The sequence below is a fragment of the Stylophora pistillata genome, chromosome 3, assembly GCF_964205215.1.
Source record: "Stylophora pistillata chromosome 3, jaStyPist1.2, whole genome shotgun sequence".
NCBI classification, from domain to species: domain Eukaryota; kingdom Metazoa; phylum Cnidaria; class Anthozoa; order Scleractinia; family Pocilloporidae; genus Stylophora; species Stylophora pistillata.
The window spans coordinates 28485774-28504857 of NC_142521.1; the positions used below are offsets into that span (position 1 = coordinate 28485774).

General features: G+C 41.2%; 2 protein-coding genes across 3 annotated transcripts in view; one reads left to right on the forward strand and one right to left on the reverse strand.

The window, feature by feature from the left end:
* The window catches only part of LOC148735437 (uncharacterized), a 30565-nt gene extending 24851 nt beyond the window's left edge, over nt 1-5714 (forward strand). For both annotated transcript variants that reach the window (XM_088752102.1, XM_088752103.1), the window contains exons 2-3: nt 2651-3820; nt 3935-5714. In XM_088752102.1, the coding sequence (XP_088608228.1) occupies nt 3452-3820; nt 3935-4258 (693 nt within the window). In that variant the 5' untranslated portion in view covers nt 2651-3451 and the 3' untranslated portion in view covers nt 4259-5714. The remainder of the gene's footprint in view (nt 1-2650; nt 3821-3934) is intronic.
* Nucleotides 5407-7725, reverse strand: LOC111346900 (uncharacterized). Its single transcript, XM_022954158.2, has 3 exons — nt 7413-7725; nt 7039-7293; nt 5407-6867 (listed from the first exon to the last, which is right to left on the reverse strand). Exons 1-3 carry the CDS (start codon nt 7639-7641, stop codon nt 5792-5794), a joined length of 1560 nt encoding a protein of 519 aa, XP_022809893.2. The 5' UTR covers nt 7642-7725; the 3' UTR covers nt 5407-5791.
* Nucleotides 7726-19084: the final 11359 nt, after the last annotated feature.

Genomic DNA, 19084 nt, shown 5'->3' on the forward strand with positions numbered 1-19084 from the left:
TGAAAATATGTTGGGATTTTTTCAAAGTTAGATCAAGAAATTCTCTCACTTAATAAATTTTATCAGACCCGGGGCTCCCTCGTGGCACTTTCATCATGCTATTGTCAACGCCATGAAAGTTTTGCCAGAGTTGAGGAAACCTAGTGTGTGACATTACAGAACTTAAGCTTGTTAAAGAAGAGTATTGTTGGTTTGATATAACTTTATTCTTGGCAGCTTGATTATTCCCATATAGATAACTTCTGACAAAAGCCTAACTGCGAGCCATTCCCCTTTATATTTATGAGGTTCAGCAAAGGCTTGCTGGTTATGGTACCTCTGTTTCAGTTACAACTTTTCTTTTAAAGAAAGGGTGGAAATTGAACAACTACAAAGTGCAAAAGTAGTTTTGATTGAAGCTTGTGCTCTACCTATTCCACACTATTTGTTTACAAATGTGACTGATTCTTACTAGGGGTCCCTAGAAGTTGTAACCGGGTAGATGATAAAATTGTATGAATTTGAACGATTGTGAGTGAGGGGTTAGCTACTAGTTTTCAGGAACACTGCCACAAGTGAAATACAACAAAAGCACATGAAATGTGGAATAAAAACAGTGGAATCAGAACTTAAAAATGGAAAAAGTCTAAAATCCTCAAATTATTTACAGGTAAGTTATTCTTAAAAGATTTAACAGACTTAATTTTTGTCGGAAACTTTTGCAAATTTTATTGTTCCTCATCGCGCCCAATGGAACAAAATTGCAATCCAAGCAGACTTCAGGAGAGAAGGCACTGCAAAAAAATCATTATGAAATGATGATGATGGTGGTTTCTCTAAATCTGAAGATCAACGGGAAGATATCTGGTTGCGATCATGTGCCCTGCAGTGGCTCTGAAGTCCAATCCAGGATCTGTACGGCCTGGCACAGCATGGGCAGATGAAGACTCAGTCCAGTGTAGGGGGTTGTGCGACGGCCTGCTTTCTTCTCTGGCGCTTGGTGTCAGCTGCCAGCTTTCTGTCTACTTCAAACTGTCCAGTGGGCGCCTTGATAGTGTCCTGTCCTCAGCTATCTGCTCCGACTGGGTGTGGTTAATTTCAACCATTGATAGCTGTCACTTCAGCTGATCTTTGAAGCCCCTCTTGGGAGCCCCTCAATCTTTATTGCCTTGCTTCAGCTCACCACAGAAGACAGCCTTAGGCATCCTGAAGTCATTCATTCCACCACAGCTTCCTCAGCATCAGTATGCTCTCACAGTGCTTGAAGGAATTTTTCTCCCTTCGCAAGTCCTATGTCCTTTCAAATCTTCATTTTGGTCAGACACCCTATCAATCAACATTAATTAGCTTAATGAAATTCTCTAGAATTATAATTTTCAATAACTAGAATTAATTTTTGTATTTAATTAACAGTTATGATGAACTAGACGACTTTAATTACCATGAACACTTCATAATACAGTTTTACTTCATGATACTGAACGGAAACTCTCCTCTGAATTATTAATTTTTTCATTACCAGTACTTTATAGTAAACTGATATGCCGGAAAAAACAAAAGCAATGTTTAACGTCCCTCGATGTCATCATGTAAAGATAAAAAAAAGTCATCATCAAGGCCTTGTAGTTTCACTGCAAATAATAATTATAATGAGGAAAGAGTTTTCAAAAACGTTTTGAAAATGATTCGAGTTCGTCTTCCTCTTCACTCTGGGAAAAAACGGCATTTTCATCATGCTCTGCAAGTTCCTTCTCAGACTCAGGGTCCGAGAGTGGCTCATAGATTTTCGGTTGTCCTGATTCCCTCTTCTTGTAGGACTTCCTTTCCTGATTTAATCTTCGTGACTTGCTCGAGTACTATGACAGGACAGCTGAGGTGGCATGATACTCTTTGAGTGGTGGTTTTCAGTCCTAAAGATGTCTTTTAAAAGAGGAGTTGTGTAATAGTTTTGTGTAGCCCGCCAAAGGACTGTAATTTGTGCTGATTGGTTTATTCATTACTATTTAAACCTTTTTCCCTTGTGAAAGCAAGACGTAAATTTGAGCAATTTTACTGACAATAAATAAACTCTTGGCGGCGTGCTCTCTGGCTACCTAGAACTCTATTTCCTTACGAAATATTCACTCCAAGTGTTGGGCTGTTTCGAAAACGTGGAGTGCGAAGTGTGGAGTCAAAAAAAAATATATTAAAAGAGTCAAATACATAAACTAGAAATAGAAATTTAAGAAATAAAAATAATTATTAACAAATTCACGCCACCTGAAGTGGACTTATTTATATGGTATATTTAACTAAAGATTTTCATAGTTAGCAGTTCACTTTTACGGAAAAAAAAAGTAAAGAACAGTCCAGTTTTGACCATGCCTAGAAAATGCGAGAAATTACACCTTCGGTTTTGCTGGAAAGCTGTCTTGCCTCGAAACAATCTCAAGCTTTGCTTTCCAAAAATAAACTTTTACTCTAAGGTAATCATGTTTCTAAACATTTAGTGAAGCAGGACAATTCTAATATTACTATTGAGTGATCCATTTGTTTATTTATTTGAACACTTGTTTATCCACTGCATTGTGGGTTTAGCAGTGATGGATGGATGTAGTGAGTAAAACTTCAGAAGGAATACTATCAAGGTCAACATTATAAACACAGTCTTCTTTTGCTTCTTGTTTCACAGCGGAGTCCTTCGAATCCAGGCTGACAAGCACAAACATGACTGTTCACTCAGTCAGTACAAGTACCACTGTTTACACAGGGATTACTGGAACACTCATTGATATCATTAAAGCTTTTGTAAGGCTTGCTCTTGTGACCCCTTGTGAAATAAGGAAAGACTGCAGATTAGGTACACTTAGGTAGCACGGAAAGCCGTAAAACTCTTGAACAAAAGCTTATCTTTCAAACTGGCAGTCCTAAATCCCACAGGGATCAAGGAACGCTTTTACATTCCACTAATTTATTCGTGTTTTTCTCGTTGCCATGTTCCTACCAATAATGTAGCTCCATTTTCTGCCTTTAAAAGCACACACAACCCACAATACCTCTATTCGCTCCGACGAAGGGCTAACGCTCGAAACGTCAGCTTTTGTAATCGTTACGGTGGGCAATTTTACCATTTCCACTTTGTTGATATATCCAAATTATTTCGTTATCCCCACCGACGCAGCCCCAAACAGTTTCTTTAGAAACTATCAGCCTTAATTCATCAGCTCTTACTAAAATGACTAAATAAATCACCAAATAACAAACGTAGTAAATACACAGTAGAAAATTAGTGAAATACATTTAGATAGACAAAAAATACCATGGAATGGACTTACTATTTGCAAATTGATAGACTAATTAGAAAAAAAGAGGTTAGCAATTCTTTTTCTAAAAACTTTAACAGTCTAAGATCTAACATTGTCTTTAGACTAGAAGTTTCAATTCTTCATTTGCAACCACGTGACAAAAATACGTTACGTCATCGAAGTCGGCCATGTTGGACGATATGCAAATCATAAATTTACAAGCGAACATGGCGTCTTCAAGTGATACATTGGTTTTTTCGGAATATTTTTATACTTTAGATGGTCCTACTAGGGAAAGGTACAAGCAAAAAGCTAACTTAGTGGGTTTTGACCCTTTTGATTTAAGAAAAAGTGATTTGAGCGAAGATTTAGGGCTAATTCCTGGCGTCGAATACCCTGATATAGTGAACTATTTGATCCTTCAAACATCGTGGGCAACCAATTCTGAGATGAAGGCTTACAAGTCTTTGGATGCCTTTAATTTCTTCATTTCTGGATGGGTGAATACACTGATGATGAAGGAAGTTACTGAAACTACAGTTGTCGTATTAACAAGGGTAAGTTAAGGTTTGACTAAGTTATTCTATAGCTTCGGTTGTACAACAACAAATTACTGGTAGTTTATTATTGTAGGTACGTATGTTAAAAATACTGCTTCTAATTATTTTCAGGTAAATCACTCTCAAAGAGCGAGTGAAAAGCCATTAAAAGCCTGGATATTGGCAGAATACTCAGGAAAGGTTATTACAGCACATTGTGACTGTATGTCTGGAAAAAGTGAGTGCTGTTCTCACGTTGCTGCTATATTGTTTGCTTCAGAAGCTGCGTGTCGAATGCATTCATCAACAACCTGCACCCAAACCAAAAGTCAATGGCTGATGCCAGGTTATGTTAAAGAAATACCTTATGCAGCTATAGAGGAAATCGATTTCACCTCAGCAAAGAAAAAACACTCACAACTCCTTGAAGACAAAAAAGTACCAACAGCTCTATGAAACAGTGACGAAGTAGTTCAAAGACCACTAACCATAACGAGTTATGAAGAACAGTTGAACTTTTTTCAAAAGATTTCATTGTCCGACAGCAAGCCTGCCATCTTATCTCTAATATCCCCATACAATACCAAGTATATCCCTAAAGAAGCAGCTTTACCCCAACCATTGACCCACCTCTATGATGCAAATGCTACAGAACTAAACTATGATGAACTTCTTAGTAAGTGCATAGACATAAGCTTACAGATTTCAATAACAGATGAAGAAATAAAGGCTATTGAGGAGGGTACTAGAGAGCAGGCATCAACTAATGTATGGTACAAGCAGAGGGCAGGAAGGATAACAGCCTCAAACTTTAAATCTGCATGCCACACAAACATCAGCAGGCCCTCCCCAAGCCTTATTAAGAGAATTTGCTACCCAGAGTCTACTAAGTTTAGTAGTGCAGCAACAGCATGGGGCTGTAAAAATGAGACCAATGCCCGTAAGGCCTATTTAGAAAAAACGAACAGATGCCATGATGACTTTAGTATTTGTGATAGTGGACTGCAAATAAATAAGCAGTGGCCTCATATTGGAGCATCACCAGATGGATTGGTCAATTGCAAATGCTGTGGGGCAGGTGTTTGTGAAATTAAATGTCCGTACAGTGCTAAAGATCTCAGCCCAACTGATCCACATGTAATAAGTGACAAAAACTATTGTCTGCAGAATGACAGTGATAGCATCTATCTTAATAGAACACATGCATATTACTACCAAGTACAATGCCAAATGTTCATTTGCAATGTGGAATATTGTGATTTCATCGTATGGACACCACATGGACTTTATCTTGAAAGGATAATGCCAGATGTGGAGTTTTGGAGTGCTTCTGTTGCCAAGGTAACAGAATTCTTTAAAATAGGTATTCTACCTGAGATTGTTGGAAAGCTTTATACCCGTCCCTCACTACCCTCAACACTCGTAGCACCTAGTCCTGATGATGATAGCGCAGAGTGGTGCATCTGCCAGCGATATATTGAAGACAGCACTCTAGTTGGATGCGATAATGATGATTGTAAAGTTAAATGGTTTCACCTTCAGTGTCTAAGACTAAAGAATCCCCCAAAAGGTAGATGGCTGTGTATGGACTGTCAAAAATTGGACTAGATGCAATAGTCATATATTTTTCGTACCAAATTAAGGCAGAGAATTACAAGTACAAAACAGTGTTTACTATGTTCATGATATCACTAGTAATAGAAAGAAGTCATTCAATCCATACCCATTTACGTCAATTGGAATATTGAGTACTGCACTGTATGTTCTGCCACATATAATAATAGAAAATTGACAGGGTGCTCACACCTAAGTACTAAATTGTGTTTACTAAATGGTGTTTAGTGATTTGCAAAGTTATAACCAATTTGTTTACATTGTTAAATCATGAAATAAACTGTTTATTTCACTGCTATATTGTTGTTAAAATATTGCTTTCCATTTACTGATATTTTTGAAAGGACTAGACCAACTATGTATTAAATACTTTGACTACTCAAAAGGCACAATTGAATCTGACAAGTTAGTCAGGGCACAACATAATTTTGCAATTCTATCAATGGATGCTTGCTTGCCACTTTTTGCTTTCAACAAGGTAATTGGCAGAATACTTTGTAAAATTGTATATTTACGCCGGGCAAGTCCGATCACTCTTTCCACATGTATCCGGACATTTGCTATTTTCCTGGTAGTTTCCACTTCAATGGCTGACAACTGTTTCTTTCCTCTGGTAAATGCTGGTATATGCAGTTTGGCTTGCTGTAAGGCAACACTATCTGCGATATCAAAACCTCTGTCTGCAAGCACAATGTCACCAGGAAGTAATTTCCTCAAGATTCCACAATTTTCTGTCAGGTATTTATCACTTACTCGACCACCCCATGCTTTAGATATAAATGATATAGAGCCTTGGGGAGTAATACCTATTAAAAATTTTACAGTGTTGTGGTGTTTATAATTTGACCATGTCATTGCTCGAGCAATCAAGCTAGATGGTCTTTCAATAAACACCTCAAAACAATCAATAATCACTGACACCTTGTTCCCGAAGTTTTTTTGAAAGACTGATGGCATTGTGGCTCTAAGTTGATCTCTGTCAGGCCAATGTATAAGAAAACCAAGACGGTCAGACAACACTTCACTCCAACGATCAAAAATGCGCCCTGCAGTGGAAGAGGCTATCTGAAATCTATAAGCCAGATCTTGTAGTGGGACATTAAGCCTTACTCTTATAAGAACAAGCAACAGCTCTTGAAATGGTGTCAATGCATTAGTACTCGTTGACTTGATATATGGTAGAACTAAATGATATACTTGAATTAACATAAAAAAGTTTGGAAGACCAGTGTAAAATTGGGTTTTCTCGTTGTTATTTTGAAATGTTTCCATGTTAAGCTGAGCATCAAGGAGCTTTTGCTTGAGCTCAGAAAGCTCACACTGTAGGTTGCGAGTGTACTCGTCTTTATTGTGTAGGTCAATAATTGTCTCTGTGGTCTGCACAGATGCTTCTAGTGTAGCAACATCAAACTGACATCCCTTGTCTAAATCAGAGTCTTGACTAACATACTCTGTAATATTAAATAAGAAATGTTAGAATAAGAATTCATATACAGAAAATATTGACATCCAGTTATATACCCACTCCAACAAGCTATAGAAAAATGGTTTTTAAGAACAAATTCTACTGGAAATATTAATAGTGAACCATATTAATAACATATGACTTTAAATATAAATACCTTGGAGTGGAATATCATGAAAGTAGTTTTCAAAGTCGTGAGAGCTCGCTGAACTTGTGTCAGTTGACTCAGTTGTCACCTCAGACTTCTTCTTAGCCCGCTTGTTCTTGACCGGTTGGATCGATATTTTTGCCCTTTTCTCAGCTCTTGATCCTTGGGATGCGGCAGCAGCAGGGTCCTTTATGTTTGAATGTCCCATATTTACTGTAGGAGCCCAATCCACATTATTTTTATCGTAAAGATCCGATGGCTTTCCTAAACAAACACATGTGATTTGATGTTTACAGTGTTTCGCGCGAAATATTTTACCCGAGTTTTTTGTTACTTTAATAGCTAAACAAAGCCCAGAACTTCTACAGGAATATCTGACTTACCTGAAACAAAATGTGCGCTACAAACTCGGGTTGTTTCGGCTTTTTTCTCGGTCAGATCTTTGTCAGATCGGTGAATATTCTTGAACCATCGTTTCCTTCTTTCAGTGCTTAATCGTTCTGTTTCTTCACCATTATGACTTATAATTTTCGGAATTCGAAAAAAACTGTATTTTCCTTTGTCGCGAACATTGTTGTGGCCACAACCAACTACAGCACATAGAGTTGGCATGGCAAACTTAGATAACTTACATATTCACTACTGTGACCGTGCCCTAAAACACGCTTACATATCGTCCAACATGGCCGACTTCCGGTTTTCTTAATTATGCGTGACGTAACGTGCAAATGAAGAATGTGAAAGTGCTGGCGTCAGAACTTAAAGGAAATACTGATAAACGATTTGTCTCAAAGCCCAAACAGTCATTTGAGTTTGCAAGTGAATGGCTAGCTTCAACGCACGATCCACATTTTTTTAATTGTTAGCTTCAATGAGCGATCTACATTTCAAATCTGATTGGTAGCTTTTCTTTTGCCTCAACGAGCAATCCCCGATACGGAAATAGATGGCGCCGCGCGTAGCATTCTGGGAAAAAAGACCACTTAATGTAAACAAGCAGTTTTGCAATGCCAGAAAGGTGTTACGTAAGGCTTGTAAAATATGCCTTTTAAATTTATTGTTGGTGGTTGTCCCCACAAAAGTTGGGTCCATAAGACCCTTTAGTTTCACCAGTTTCCAAAGGATGAGAGGATAAAAAGGAAGTGGGTTTCTGCCATAAATTTAAGGAGAAAATGCTACAAGTAGATGGAAAACAATTTTGTGTGCAGTACACATTTTAGCTCTGGGCAAAGGTACGGATCTAACAATATCCTCGCAATATTTCCTACACTTGAGCCAAAATCTGGCGAAATTGTGTGGCCAATTGATATCTGTCATCTCTGGAAGAGAAAACATTAAATGACAAGGAGAACCAGAGAAATTCCTCGGAACCAGTACCAGTAGTTGTAAGAGTCCAGTTCTACTAGCTCTGCTACTAACGAGCTTAAGATCCGACGACGGCAGACATCTGGGACGGCAGACTTGGTCGAGGGGGCTTGGAAAGAGTGTCGAAAACGTGCGAAAGCTAGCGTACTCACGATTTATTTTCTTGGTTCGATTTTGCAATTACACTCCAGTTAACTCCCTCTCACAACTCTCACAAAAAAACACACACCACGTCTCCTTGTAAGCACGTGGAACAGCACCTATATATGGGGCGATAAGACACGTGCTGCATACATGCGGTTTGGTTATGTAATAGATAAACGAAATCACTTATGTTTAAGATTAATTAATGTAACGTACAGTTTCCAACACTCTCCCCCATATGACTTGGGAACAAGGCATATGCAAGTGGAACTGACTCCATAACACAACAAGAAATAAGTATAAAAATAATGTTTCTTTAGTAAACACATTCAAGTGTCTTGCTCGGCAATGTCCTGTATTCGCTGGCGTGCTGCCACAGCTGCATCTCGTCGCGGCCGGAACTCCAATGCAGTTGGGTTCAAAGGTGAGTCATTACAAGGCAGAGGGTTTCGATTGCAGGACAACTCCAGTGGATAGAGGTGTTGGATTGAGCGTTCCATGAATCCTCTACCCGCTCTTAATTTCGCTGCCCTAACAACACCATCACGTCCACTGAATAATTCTTCTACTACCCCCATGGGCCACTGATTTCGGTTTCGCTCTTCAGACTTAATGATAACAACATCTCCTACGGACAAGTTGTTAGGTTTGGTGTTGTGTTTAAGTTTATGCCTCTCTCTCAAAGCTTTGTGGTATTCTGTGGTCCAGCGACGCTACATTGTATCTTTGGTAGCTTTTAAGAATTTCGCACGTTTCCTCAAGTCGCGGTCTTCGAGCCGATGTGGCTCGAACTCAGGTAAAATGTTAGCATTCAGAAACAGGAAGGAGTTGGGTGTTAGTGTAGGGAACTGTTGGTCATCCTCCACGTAACTAAGGCTAGGTTTACACTTGAGGAGAGTTTTCCGGATTCGTAAATGTTTCCGGATTCATCAATTTTGGAGTATTCGGATTCGTAGGCGTTTACACTGAAAGGATGTTCGGATTCCTGACTGTTTACACACGACGACAACTCCGGTTTTTTTTTCTGATTTTCTCTCAACTAGGGACCTAAGATCTTCACAAAGTTCCATAAAGGTAGGGTGGGACATTCTAAAATTTTCTCTCCACTCGCTAGCTACCGTCACATTTCCCATCATATTGTCCCACCAGGCACTTGTTCGACCTGGCCTAACCCAAAACCGTCTCGGTCTTCGATCCTGCCATCTACTTCGTCGGCGATTAAGTGTGGCTGACGTTAAACTTCCTTGCAATAATAATTTGCGTTTCCTCAGAAATACTGCAGTACACATGATAAAATTTATCGCCTGAACCTGCAACAAGATTAGCCAACTGGAGACCGCCAGCAGTATTAGCAACAGATCCTCCATTTTGGTTTCACCGCAAACTCAAATGATTGCAGGCGGAAGTAATATCCGGATTCGAGAAAAAAAGCGGTTACACGACAAAACTTTCCGGATTCAAAAGTTATCGGATTCAAAGTTCCCACTTTAAATTCCGGATTCAAAATCTCCGGAGACACGACCAAACCGGGGAGTTTTTATTTCGGATTCGTCCACTTTGGTGTAAATGGCAACATCAATCCGGTACTAAAACGTTTCGGATTCACCATGAATCCGGAACAATTTCCCCTAGTGTAAACCTTGTCTAAGAGGTCGATGGTTAAGCAACACTTCGATGTCAAGAACTACTTCGCAGAGCTCGTCCCAGCTTAGCAGACCCTGACCCACAGACTTATAGAATGAAGACTTGAATAAGCCAATGAGTCTTTCGAAGTGTCCTCCCCACCATGGTGCTCTACTCACGTTAAAGCGCCAAGTAATGGACTGGTCACTCAAAAATGAAGGGAACTTCTCATCCTCCTTCACTTTCGTCAGCCATTTTGCCGCAGCTGTGAAGGTAGAACCGTTGTCCGAGTAGACAAGGGATGGTCGACCTCTCCTCGCGATCAGACGTTTAAAGCTCTTGATAAATTCGCTTGTTTCTAGGTTGGGAAGCACTTCCAGGAAGATTCTGCCGGTAAGACAACAGGAGTAGAGTACGACGTAGGCTTTCTTCTCTGGCTTGCACTTGCCACTATATACTTGATTGGTCCTGCTAAGTCCATCCCGATGACATCAAAAGGTGTACTCCCTTCTGTACGTGACTTCGGTAGATAACCTGGTGGTGGGTTATGAAGGGGCTGAGCTTGGAATCTCTTGCATCCAAAGCAGTGCTTCACTACTCTCTTAGCAAGCCGTCGAAGCCTTGGCACCCAGAATCTTTCTCGGACCTTAGCCATAGTCATGCTGACTCCCCCATGGAGAGTTACCTCGTGCGCTTGCTTCACTATTTCCACTGTGAAAGAATTAGAATCTGGTAAGTAAATTGGATACTCACCCCGAATGTGTCCTCGGCATTCCAATACACCATCGCTGTTTAGTTGCAGATTCAGTTGTTCCTGGTCACGGGCAAACTTGACCTTCTTTGCCCCTTGGCTCTGCGCTCGCTTGATCCAGGACATTTCTTGTTGCTGAATTTCTTCGATTTTAAGAGGTCCTATGATCCTCTTGGAAGGGTGACGAGAATTGTGATTGAACCGCAAGATCCATGCACAAATTCTCATGGCTTTACGCTAGCCAAACTTCTCGTGAACAGTGTCAAAGTCATTGTTTGCTTCAACACTGAGCGCAAAAAGTTCTCGTTGAACCTTCTTTTCTGCATTGCTGTCATCCGTCGCCTTTGTCACAATATTAGCAGGCCACTGAGATCAGTCGGATAACCGCGGTGGACCTTTCCACCATAGCTGTGCTTCATTCTCACTGCCACCTCTGCTCCCCAGATCAGCAGGGTTTTCGGATGTCAGTACATGTCTCCACTACGTGTTCGGGTGGCTCTAGGTCTTTTTTACCCGATTAGCCACGAATTGGCAGTACTCCCCATCATCATTCAGCCAGTGTAGGGCTACAGTGCTGTCGAGCCAGCACTGTATATCCTCCGTCATACTGAAGCCTTCTAGTGCAACCCGCACATTTGTAGACAAGTTGACTGCCATATGGCCTGACACGAGCTCCAAACGAGGAATCGTCAGACTTTTCTTAGGAAGGTGGGATTTGGCGACGATCAGACCCTGTGTCACGCCTGACGCCTGTGTAACCACAGCATAAACAGCAGCACACACACTGTGAATACTTGCATCACCAAATGCATGAAGTTTAATATTGTCGATTGGTTCCTGGTACTGAACAAGACTGCGAGGAAAGGACACATCATCTGGTGCATTCTTCCATTTTAGCCACCATTTTGCAATTCCCCTCGGGAAGTGGGGTATCCCAGCTCAACTTCATCTCACTGGCTACTCGATAGATTTGTATCCCCTCTAACATTGCAGGCGACACAAGTCCTAACGGGTCATAAATTTTCGCTAAGTTGGCGAGGATGCCCCGCTTGGTCAATGTAGCAGGCTGAGATGGGAGTGAAACATGTAAAGTGTCATCCCCTTTGTCCCAATTGAGTCCCAGTAGGTTGCACTCCCCACGAGCTGATGATGCACCAAGCTGTTGTTTTGCAAATGGAGGCTCATCATCGGTGCAGTCGCTTTCTAGTTCTGACACGTTTTAGTGCCATTTGTGCAAGGTGAACCTTGCACGACTAAAAATCTCTACTGCATGACGTTTGAGCTGTTGCGCACCTTCCATAGTAGTATCTCCGGTAATCAAATCATCTACATACAGACTGTTCTTAATTTCTTGTACAGTCCCTAGGTACTCGGACTGCACACTTTCCAGGTGTTGTTGTATCACGGCATTGAGTAGGAAAGGGGAAGGAGCAAGACCAAACACCACTCTCGTAAACCTAAGCACTTCTAGTTCTTTGGTCGATTTGTCTTTAATCCAGTGGAAACTCAATGCGTCATGTTCAGCTTCCTTAACATGTATCTGTAGGAAGGCCTTGCGCATATCTCCACCAACTGCAATAGGATGGAATCTGTTGCGGACAATAACATTCCATAGCTCATTCTGTAGTGGGGGGCCAGTGTGTAAACACTCATTCAAAGAAGGCGCACCGTCATACGCACGGGCCGAGGCGTCATATACCACTCGTAGCTTGGTTGATTTGGCATTCTCGCGTATTACTGCTTGGTGGGGCATGTAGAATTCCTTGCCTGTTACCTTCGCTGGTGCCTTCTCAACCACACCTTCCTCTAACTGTTCCCGAATAATGTCGTCGCACTGGTCTAGCATATCAGTTCTCTTTAATTTCCATAGAAGAGTGTTCACTCTGCACACACTGCCCGCACAATTATTGGGCAACTCAGGACAGTTCCCTTTCCAGGGTAGTCCAGTTTCGTATCGGCCGTCTGGACTCCTAACCAGTTGCTCCTTAAATTCTTCTTGGACGTCGCTCTGGTGATTAGATAGTTTATCCTCTAGTCCTAAGACATCTAGGGTGCAGAGTCGGTTGTGATCCACCGTAGAATTCACGGCAAGGTGCACGTTGCCTAGATCTGTTCCGGAAGACATTATAGTCCACCCGAAACGTGTACGCTCTGCTACTGGATCTCCTCTACGTCCGACCCGTAAATGATCACTTGTCCGTATCTTGGCAAAGTCATTCACGCTGATAATCACGTGCACGGGTAAGCGAGCCTTTGTATCACAATCATCCATTTTAACGCCTCTCAGGTGAGGGTGATGTTTTACGGGGTCGGAATACCTTGGGTTGTCTAAGGTCAACAGTTCCCCTTTTTCGATTTTTGTGACATTCACGTTTAGTGAGAAATCTCCTGTCCGTTCTGGTTTCAACGCCCATAAGCATGGCGATTTGATGCAAACTCGTACTCTTCACTTTAGCTTTAAGTAACTCAATCGCAGTTGACGAAACATACGAATGGCTAGTGCCACTGTCCAAGAGAGCTCTGAATTTATATCCACCCATGTTTATGACTACTATGGGGTGAATAACACTGGAATCGCCAATTAAATTTCTAGTCATACCTGGTTCTCGTATCTCCTTCCTGTCACATATCGAAGTGTGGTGTTTTCCATCGCAAATTTTACAAGTATTTCTGCTTTTAAAATCGCTGGCCCGGTGTTTGGCTCCAGTACAATTGAAGCACAAGTGCTTATCGGCAAGTATTTTCTTCCTTTCTTCAATGCTTTGGACGTTATCACAGTTAATTGCTTTATGTTGTTCGCTACAACAATAAAGACACACCCCTGGGCTCGCCCTTGACTGGTTTCCGGCTTCTTGTTGTTTGGCAAGAAAAGCTCTGGACTGATCTCGACGGAAATTTGAACTCTTTGATTTTTTTGTTCATCTGAAATGGGATTATTAGTCGTCCACTTCTCCAACACCTCTAAAAATGCTACAAAAGTCCATTCACACCAATTTTCATCTATCATAGCAAGTTCATTCTTTATCACCTCAAGTTTGTCGAATGTAAATCGAACCGCGGCGTCCAATTTGGATAAGCTCTTCAATGTTCGCAATGACTCTACATTAAACAGTAGTACTTCTTAAAATTCGTGTATCTTCTTTACGTTTCTCTTGCGCATGGTGGGTAGTTCCAAAATATTCCTTACGTAAGTTCCCACGACTTCACTTGCTTTCCCATATCTTCTTGTGAGTAAATCTTTAGCTTTTTGGTAACCTTCAGACGTAAACGGAAGACCGTTGATGGGATTTCGCACCTTCATATTCACTATATTCTTTCAAGTAAGAGAACTTTGTGACTTCAGGGGCACTGGAATCATCAATTTGACTTTGAAACTGTCCCAAAAACGCAGCCAATCTTGCGACTTCCTGTCAAATCAAATCACGAGCTTGGGCATTCTCACCATGTTGCTAGCCATTTACTCGTGCATAGTTTCCGGCGGTTCCTTTTGAGCTTGTTTGAGCTCCAGCTTCTTCTCAAATTCCAATTCCTCCGCATGTGCTCGATTAATGGCTTCTTGTTGTTGCACCATTTTCTCTTTCTCTAGTTCGACTTCTCTCTTGTGCTCATAGAGCACGGTTGTGTGTTTCAGATTACGATCGATTTGCTCAATTCGTTCTTCCATTTCGCGTATACAGGCGTCTCCTTCGTTAATGACTTGCTCAATTTCGTTGGCCCATTTTTGCACCGCTTCGTCGTCTTCGCCGTTCGGAACTTTTGTTCCTCAATGGAATCCTTCAACTTCACTACCATAGTCACTAGGGCTTCAACGGAAACTTTGTGCCTCTCAAAGGCCGTTCAGTCGTCTCTCGTTAAGACATCTTGTGTCTTCTTCAAGCAAAAATTCAACGTCTTCAATTTGCCCTCAAGTTCTGCAATCTGTTTCTCCATGATTTCCAACGCTGTCCTGGTGGGGTCGCCACTATGTCAAAAACGTGCAAAAGCTAGCGTACTCACGATTTATTTTCTTGGTTCGATTTTGCTATTACACTCCAGTTAACTCCCTCTCACAACTCTCACGAAAACTCACACCACGTCTCCTTGTAAGCACGTGGAACAGCACCATATATGGGGCGATAAGACACGTGCTGGATACATGCGGTTTGGTTATGTAATAGATAAACGAAATCACTTATGTTTAAGATTAATAACTGTAATTTACAGTTTCCAACAAGAGATCGCTGTTGCAATTGCACGAAAAATAGCCTTAAGATAAAGCGCATGATGGCAGCTTGACTCGCTTTCCTCTTCGAAGTTTAGGAAAAGCAATGGCTACCTATGGAAAGGTTCGTGGATTGTTGATCGAAAGCCTCGCTGATGGTGACATTCAGAAGATGAATTTTTACTGTTGAATGATGCCAGCATTTCAATTAATCTCGATTATCCCTACCAGAATTGAAACATTTTGACTAAGAAGGACTTGACGGAAGTGAGTGCTTGGCAGAAATTCGTTACCGAACGATGGGGCTACTTATTCGTATACATGTGAACAAGGGACTCTGTGCGATGGAATTGAATGCCCTTCTCTTTTTTTGAGAAGATTAGCGTACCCTCGTTGCTACTCGCAAGTGACCTTTTTAAAACACAGGTAAAGTCTGAATCACAGCATAGACATGTATGCAAAGCAGCATAATACTGGTATAATCTTATCATGATGATAAATGTTAAACCAATTTCCTGAAGCAAACTTTTCATGCTTAATCAAGGATGTCTTTTATGGCTGAAAAACATTACTGAAACTGTTGACTATGAAAATTTTCTCAGATGAACCATAGTTCACGGTGGTCAGTTAGACTCCAGAAAAGACTCCTGGAATAATATCATGGCCATCAATTTATGTCCGAACTAGTTTCCATTGAAATAAAGAGAAATGGTGAGATTGTAAAACTTACTGGGTTGCTTGATTGACATCGAGCTAGTTTTAGTGACGAACTATTTGTGAGAAAAGCAAACGAATTATTTAAAATTTCCATGAACAAATCGTTTATTTTTGCCCAGCCATTTCGCAGACATCCTCTCATAATAATAAACTGTTAAATTTGGCAACAATTTTCACCCAAAGTAAGTTAAAATGGTGTTATTTTGCTAAGGTTTACTCACGTTTTAGCCACGACGGCAAAATGGCTTTCTTCACGTCACAGACAAGGCTACTACGGCGGGAAACCTCACAACAACGGCAAACGGAAGTATTTCTGGCGGTAACTTCACTTCCGCTTACCGTCCCAGATGTTTGCCGTCGGTGGATCTTAAGCTCACTACTAACGAGTGTTCGGCAGAGTTGGTCCTGTGGCGAAAACAGCACCTGAAATTCAAGGTCAGAAAACAAAAGAAAACAAAAACGGCAGTGCGAATGCCAGAAGGAGATCTACCGTGTATCAAAAGTGTGTAAGAGAACTGGAAAGGTTTGGAGCTACAAGGTTTATGGCTTCTGACGCGGACATGAGATTTTATGCAGGATTACCTGACTACCCGACCTTGATTGCTTTGTACAATTTCCTAAGACCAGGACCGGGCTTTACACTGAATTGCAACAACAGTTATGAAACTATATCCAAAGATCCCTCATATTGTATCTGGAGGAAGACCTTAAAAGATGTCTCTGGTTGATGAATTGTTTTTGACAATGAACCTCATGTACAAATCGCCCAATAACGCCTACTAGTTAAGTGGTGGGGGACTGGGACTTAGGTACACATTTCAAAGTGGCGGACAAATAACTCGAAGCGAGATTGTAGGTAACACGTTGAAAATTTTGCTGTTGTTGGTGGTGTTTGGGCTAGGATTGGTTTCTACAACAAATGTACATACTAAAGTTTCCCATACAGTACGCAGCGTATCTTTTCAATTCACTTTTATGGATAAATAAGGTAAAGTTTACGACACGTTGTAGCCGACAAGTTACCGACACTTCACCGACAGGTCACCAACAGTTGGCCGACTGTTGGCCGTTTGTTGGTCGACGGTCGGCCAACACTTTTGACTAAAACTGTCGGCCCACAGTTGGACGTTTGTTGACCAACAGTTGGCCGACAGTCAACCAACAGTCGACCGACAAACGGCCAAAACCTGAATTAACCAACAAACAAAAGTATAATTTTTTCTTATTAAAAGATACCTAGATTTTCTTGACTACGGAACAAAAGATTGCAGAATGCAGGAATTGCTCTATGTGTACTCCAGCTGAAGCTGGACCTGACACAGGTGACCCCCAGTAACAACATCCAGTGGCTCTGTTTGCTCCTCTGCGCGTTTCTTTACCTGCAGTAAACAAAGTCCCATTGTTCATATCCATTAAACCCAGACATGTCCCTCCCTGGAAGATCCGATCAGGTGATGCTCCAAACCATCTATCCCGTTCAAGGAAAAACAATCCACACCCTCACCTCAGCACTACTATCAATCTGGAAGCATTCAACAGCACAAGATTCGAAAACAATTCCTCTTTGCAAGTTTCTAAAGTTCTCACTGGGCTGTTCTTTTTTGTTGAGAACACAGTCCCCAGTTTCCATAAACTCTTTCTTTCCTTGCAGTCCAATCGAAGAGGTGACCTTTCCAACTCGCTCACTGAACCAAATCTTTGATCTCTGATCTCTGCTTCAGAGTTGCTGTGTTCTCTTTTCCATACGACATATTTGATGGACCAGTACTAGGAACCTCTTTGGGACGAAGAAAGAGGCACTTAGAAGCAAAGCACTGGTATTTAGATTTGGAAAGCTCCTCTCGCAGTATTTAAACGTGTTGGTGGTCTACTGGTGGTTTACCTGAAGATCTTGAATTATAGTTTCTACGTATTTCTCGAGGCAACTTGCGCTTTCTCCTTATATTATCTCGCGTTAAGATGTGTTTCTGAAATACAATATCCTGTAACAGTTTCCGTTTCATTACTTCTTTTTCAGGGTCGTGATGGGCTTTTACAGTTGGCACTCCCCACTGTTGGCACACATCAGTGCTGCTGATAGGCTTTGGTAGCTCTGTGGCTCCAGACATTTTTGCCTCGACCAGCTTATATGCCAAGGCCGCAATATGTTTACAAAAACCACGTTTTCTACCGGTGGAAGACTTATCCTTTGCGGCAATGATTTTGCCAGTCCCCTTATTGAGTAGCAAGGAGCAAGAGTATACACCTTTTCCTTGGCAAATACCCTTAGCTGGCCTAGTGTGTCCTTCTACTAAAAACATATCATGGTTGGGCAGCAACTTCAGTTGCATTGGTTTTCCCGACGTCTGAAATTTTTTCGTCGTGGAAAAAGCGTAGCCCTCAGTCAAATGACTTTGTCATTAGCCTGCTTGAAAACTATTCAACAGTTGCATGGGTTACAGGTGGAACGTGTTGTAATGAGGTCGTCCAGTTGTCTGAGGGGATTCCACCATTGTCCAGTAAACTTTTGTGTAAGATTTTTAAACTGGCTCTGCATTTCCTTCCGTCTTTGTTATGAGATTTTGCCCTCTGGGTCCACTAACAGCCTCTTATCCCAGTCATATTTGATGTAAACCTGAATTCTTAACAGTCATAAACAATAAGAACCCCATTAAATTCGTATTTTCTGTTGATGGTTGAATTCTCTTCGAAATAACAACTACGAAACACTGTTGCAAAGTGACTTGAGACTTACTTGGTTTTTAGATCTTTCAAGCTGAGGTTGTTTAAATTTCTACATCCCCTACACTTGAGTCACCTTATCGCCTCCGCTTTTGTCCAGAAATCAATGTCTGCTCAATTTGGCGCCATAAATGTCATTTTCATTTAGCTTCAGCTCGCAACATCGTTTGACAGTGGCCATGTTTGTTGACATTAAAAGTGGTACATTTTCCAAGAATGCTACGCACGGCGCCATCTTTGTCCGTATCGAGGATTGTAACTCTATGGTCCAAAGATCTACCATAACGGGTAGAGATTTTGACTCAACTATTAAATTTAACGCCTCAACAGACAAAGAATAAGAAGTACTTGTTGTGTGTCCACGGCTTCCTCAGCGGTGCTGCCCTTGACAGCACTTCACTGCAATTTTAAAGCTGTAAATTGGATGGTCGAACGTTGTAGTGGGCAAGAAACTGCTCGTTTTGATAGCCAGGAATAGACACGAAATTTCGATTTAGGACGCAAGCATTCCAGGTAAGAAAAAATACTTTGAA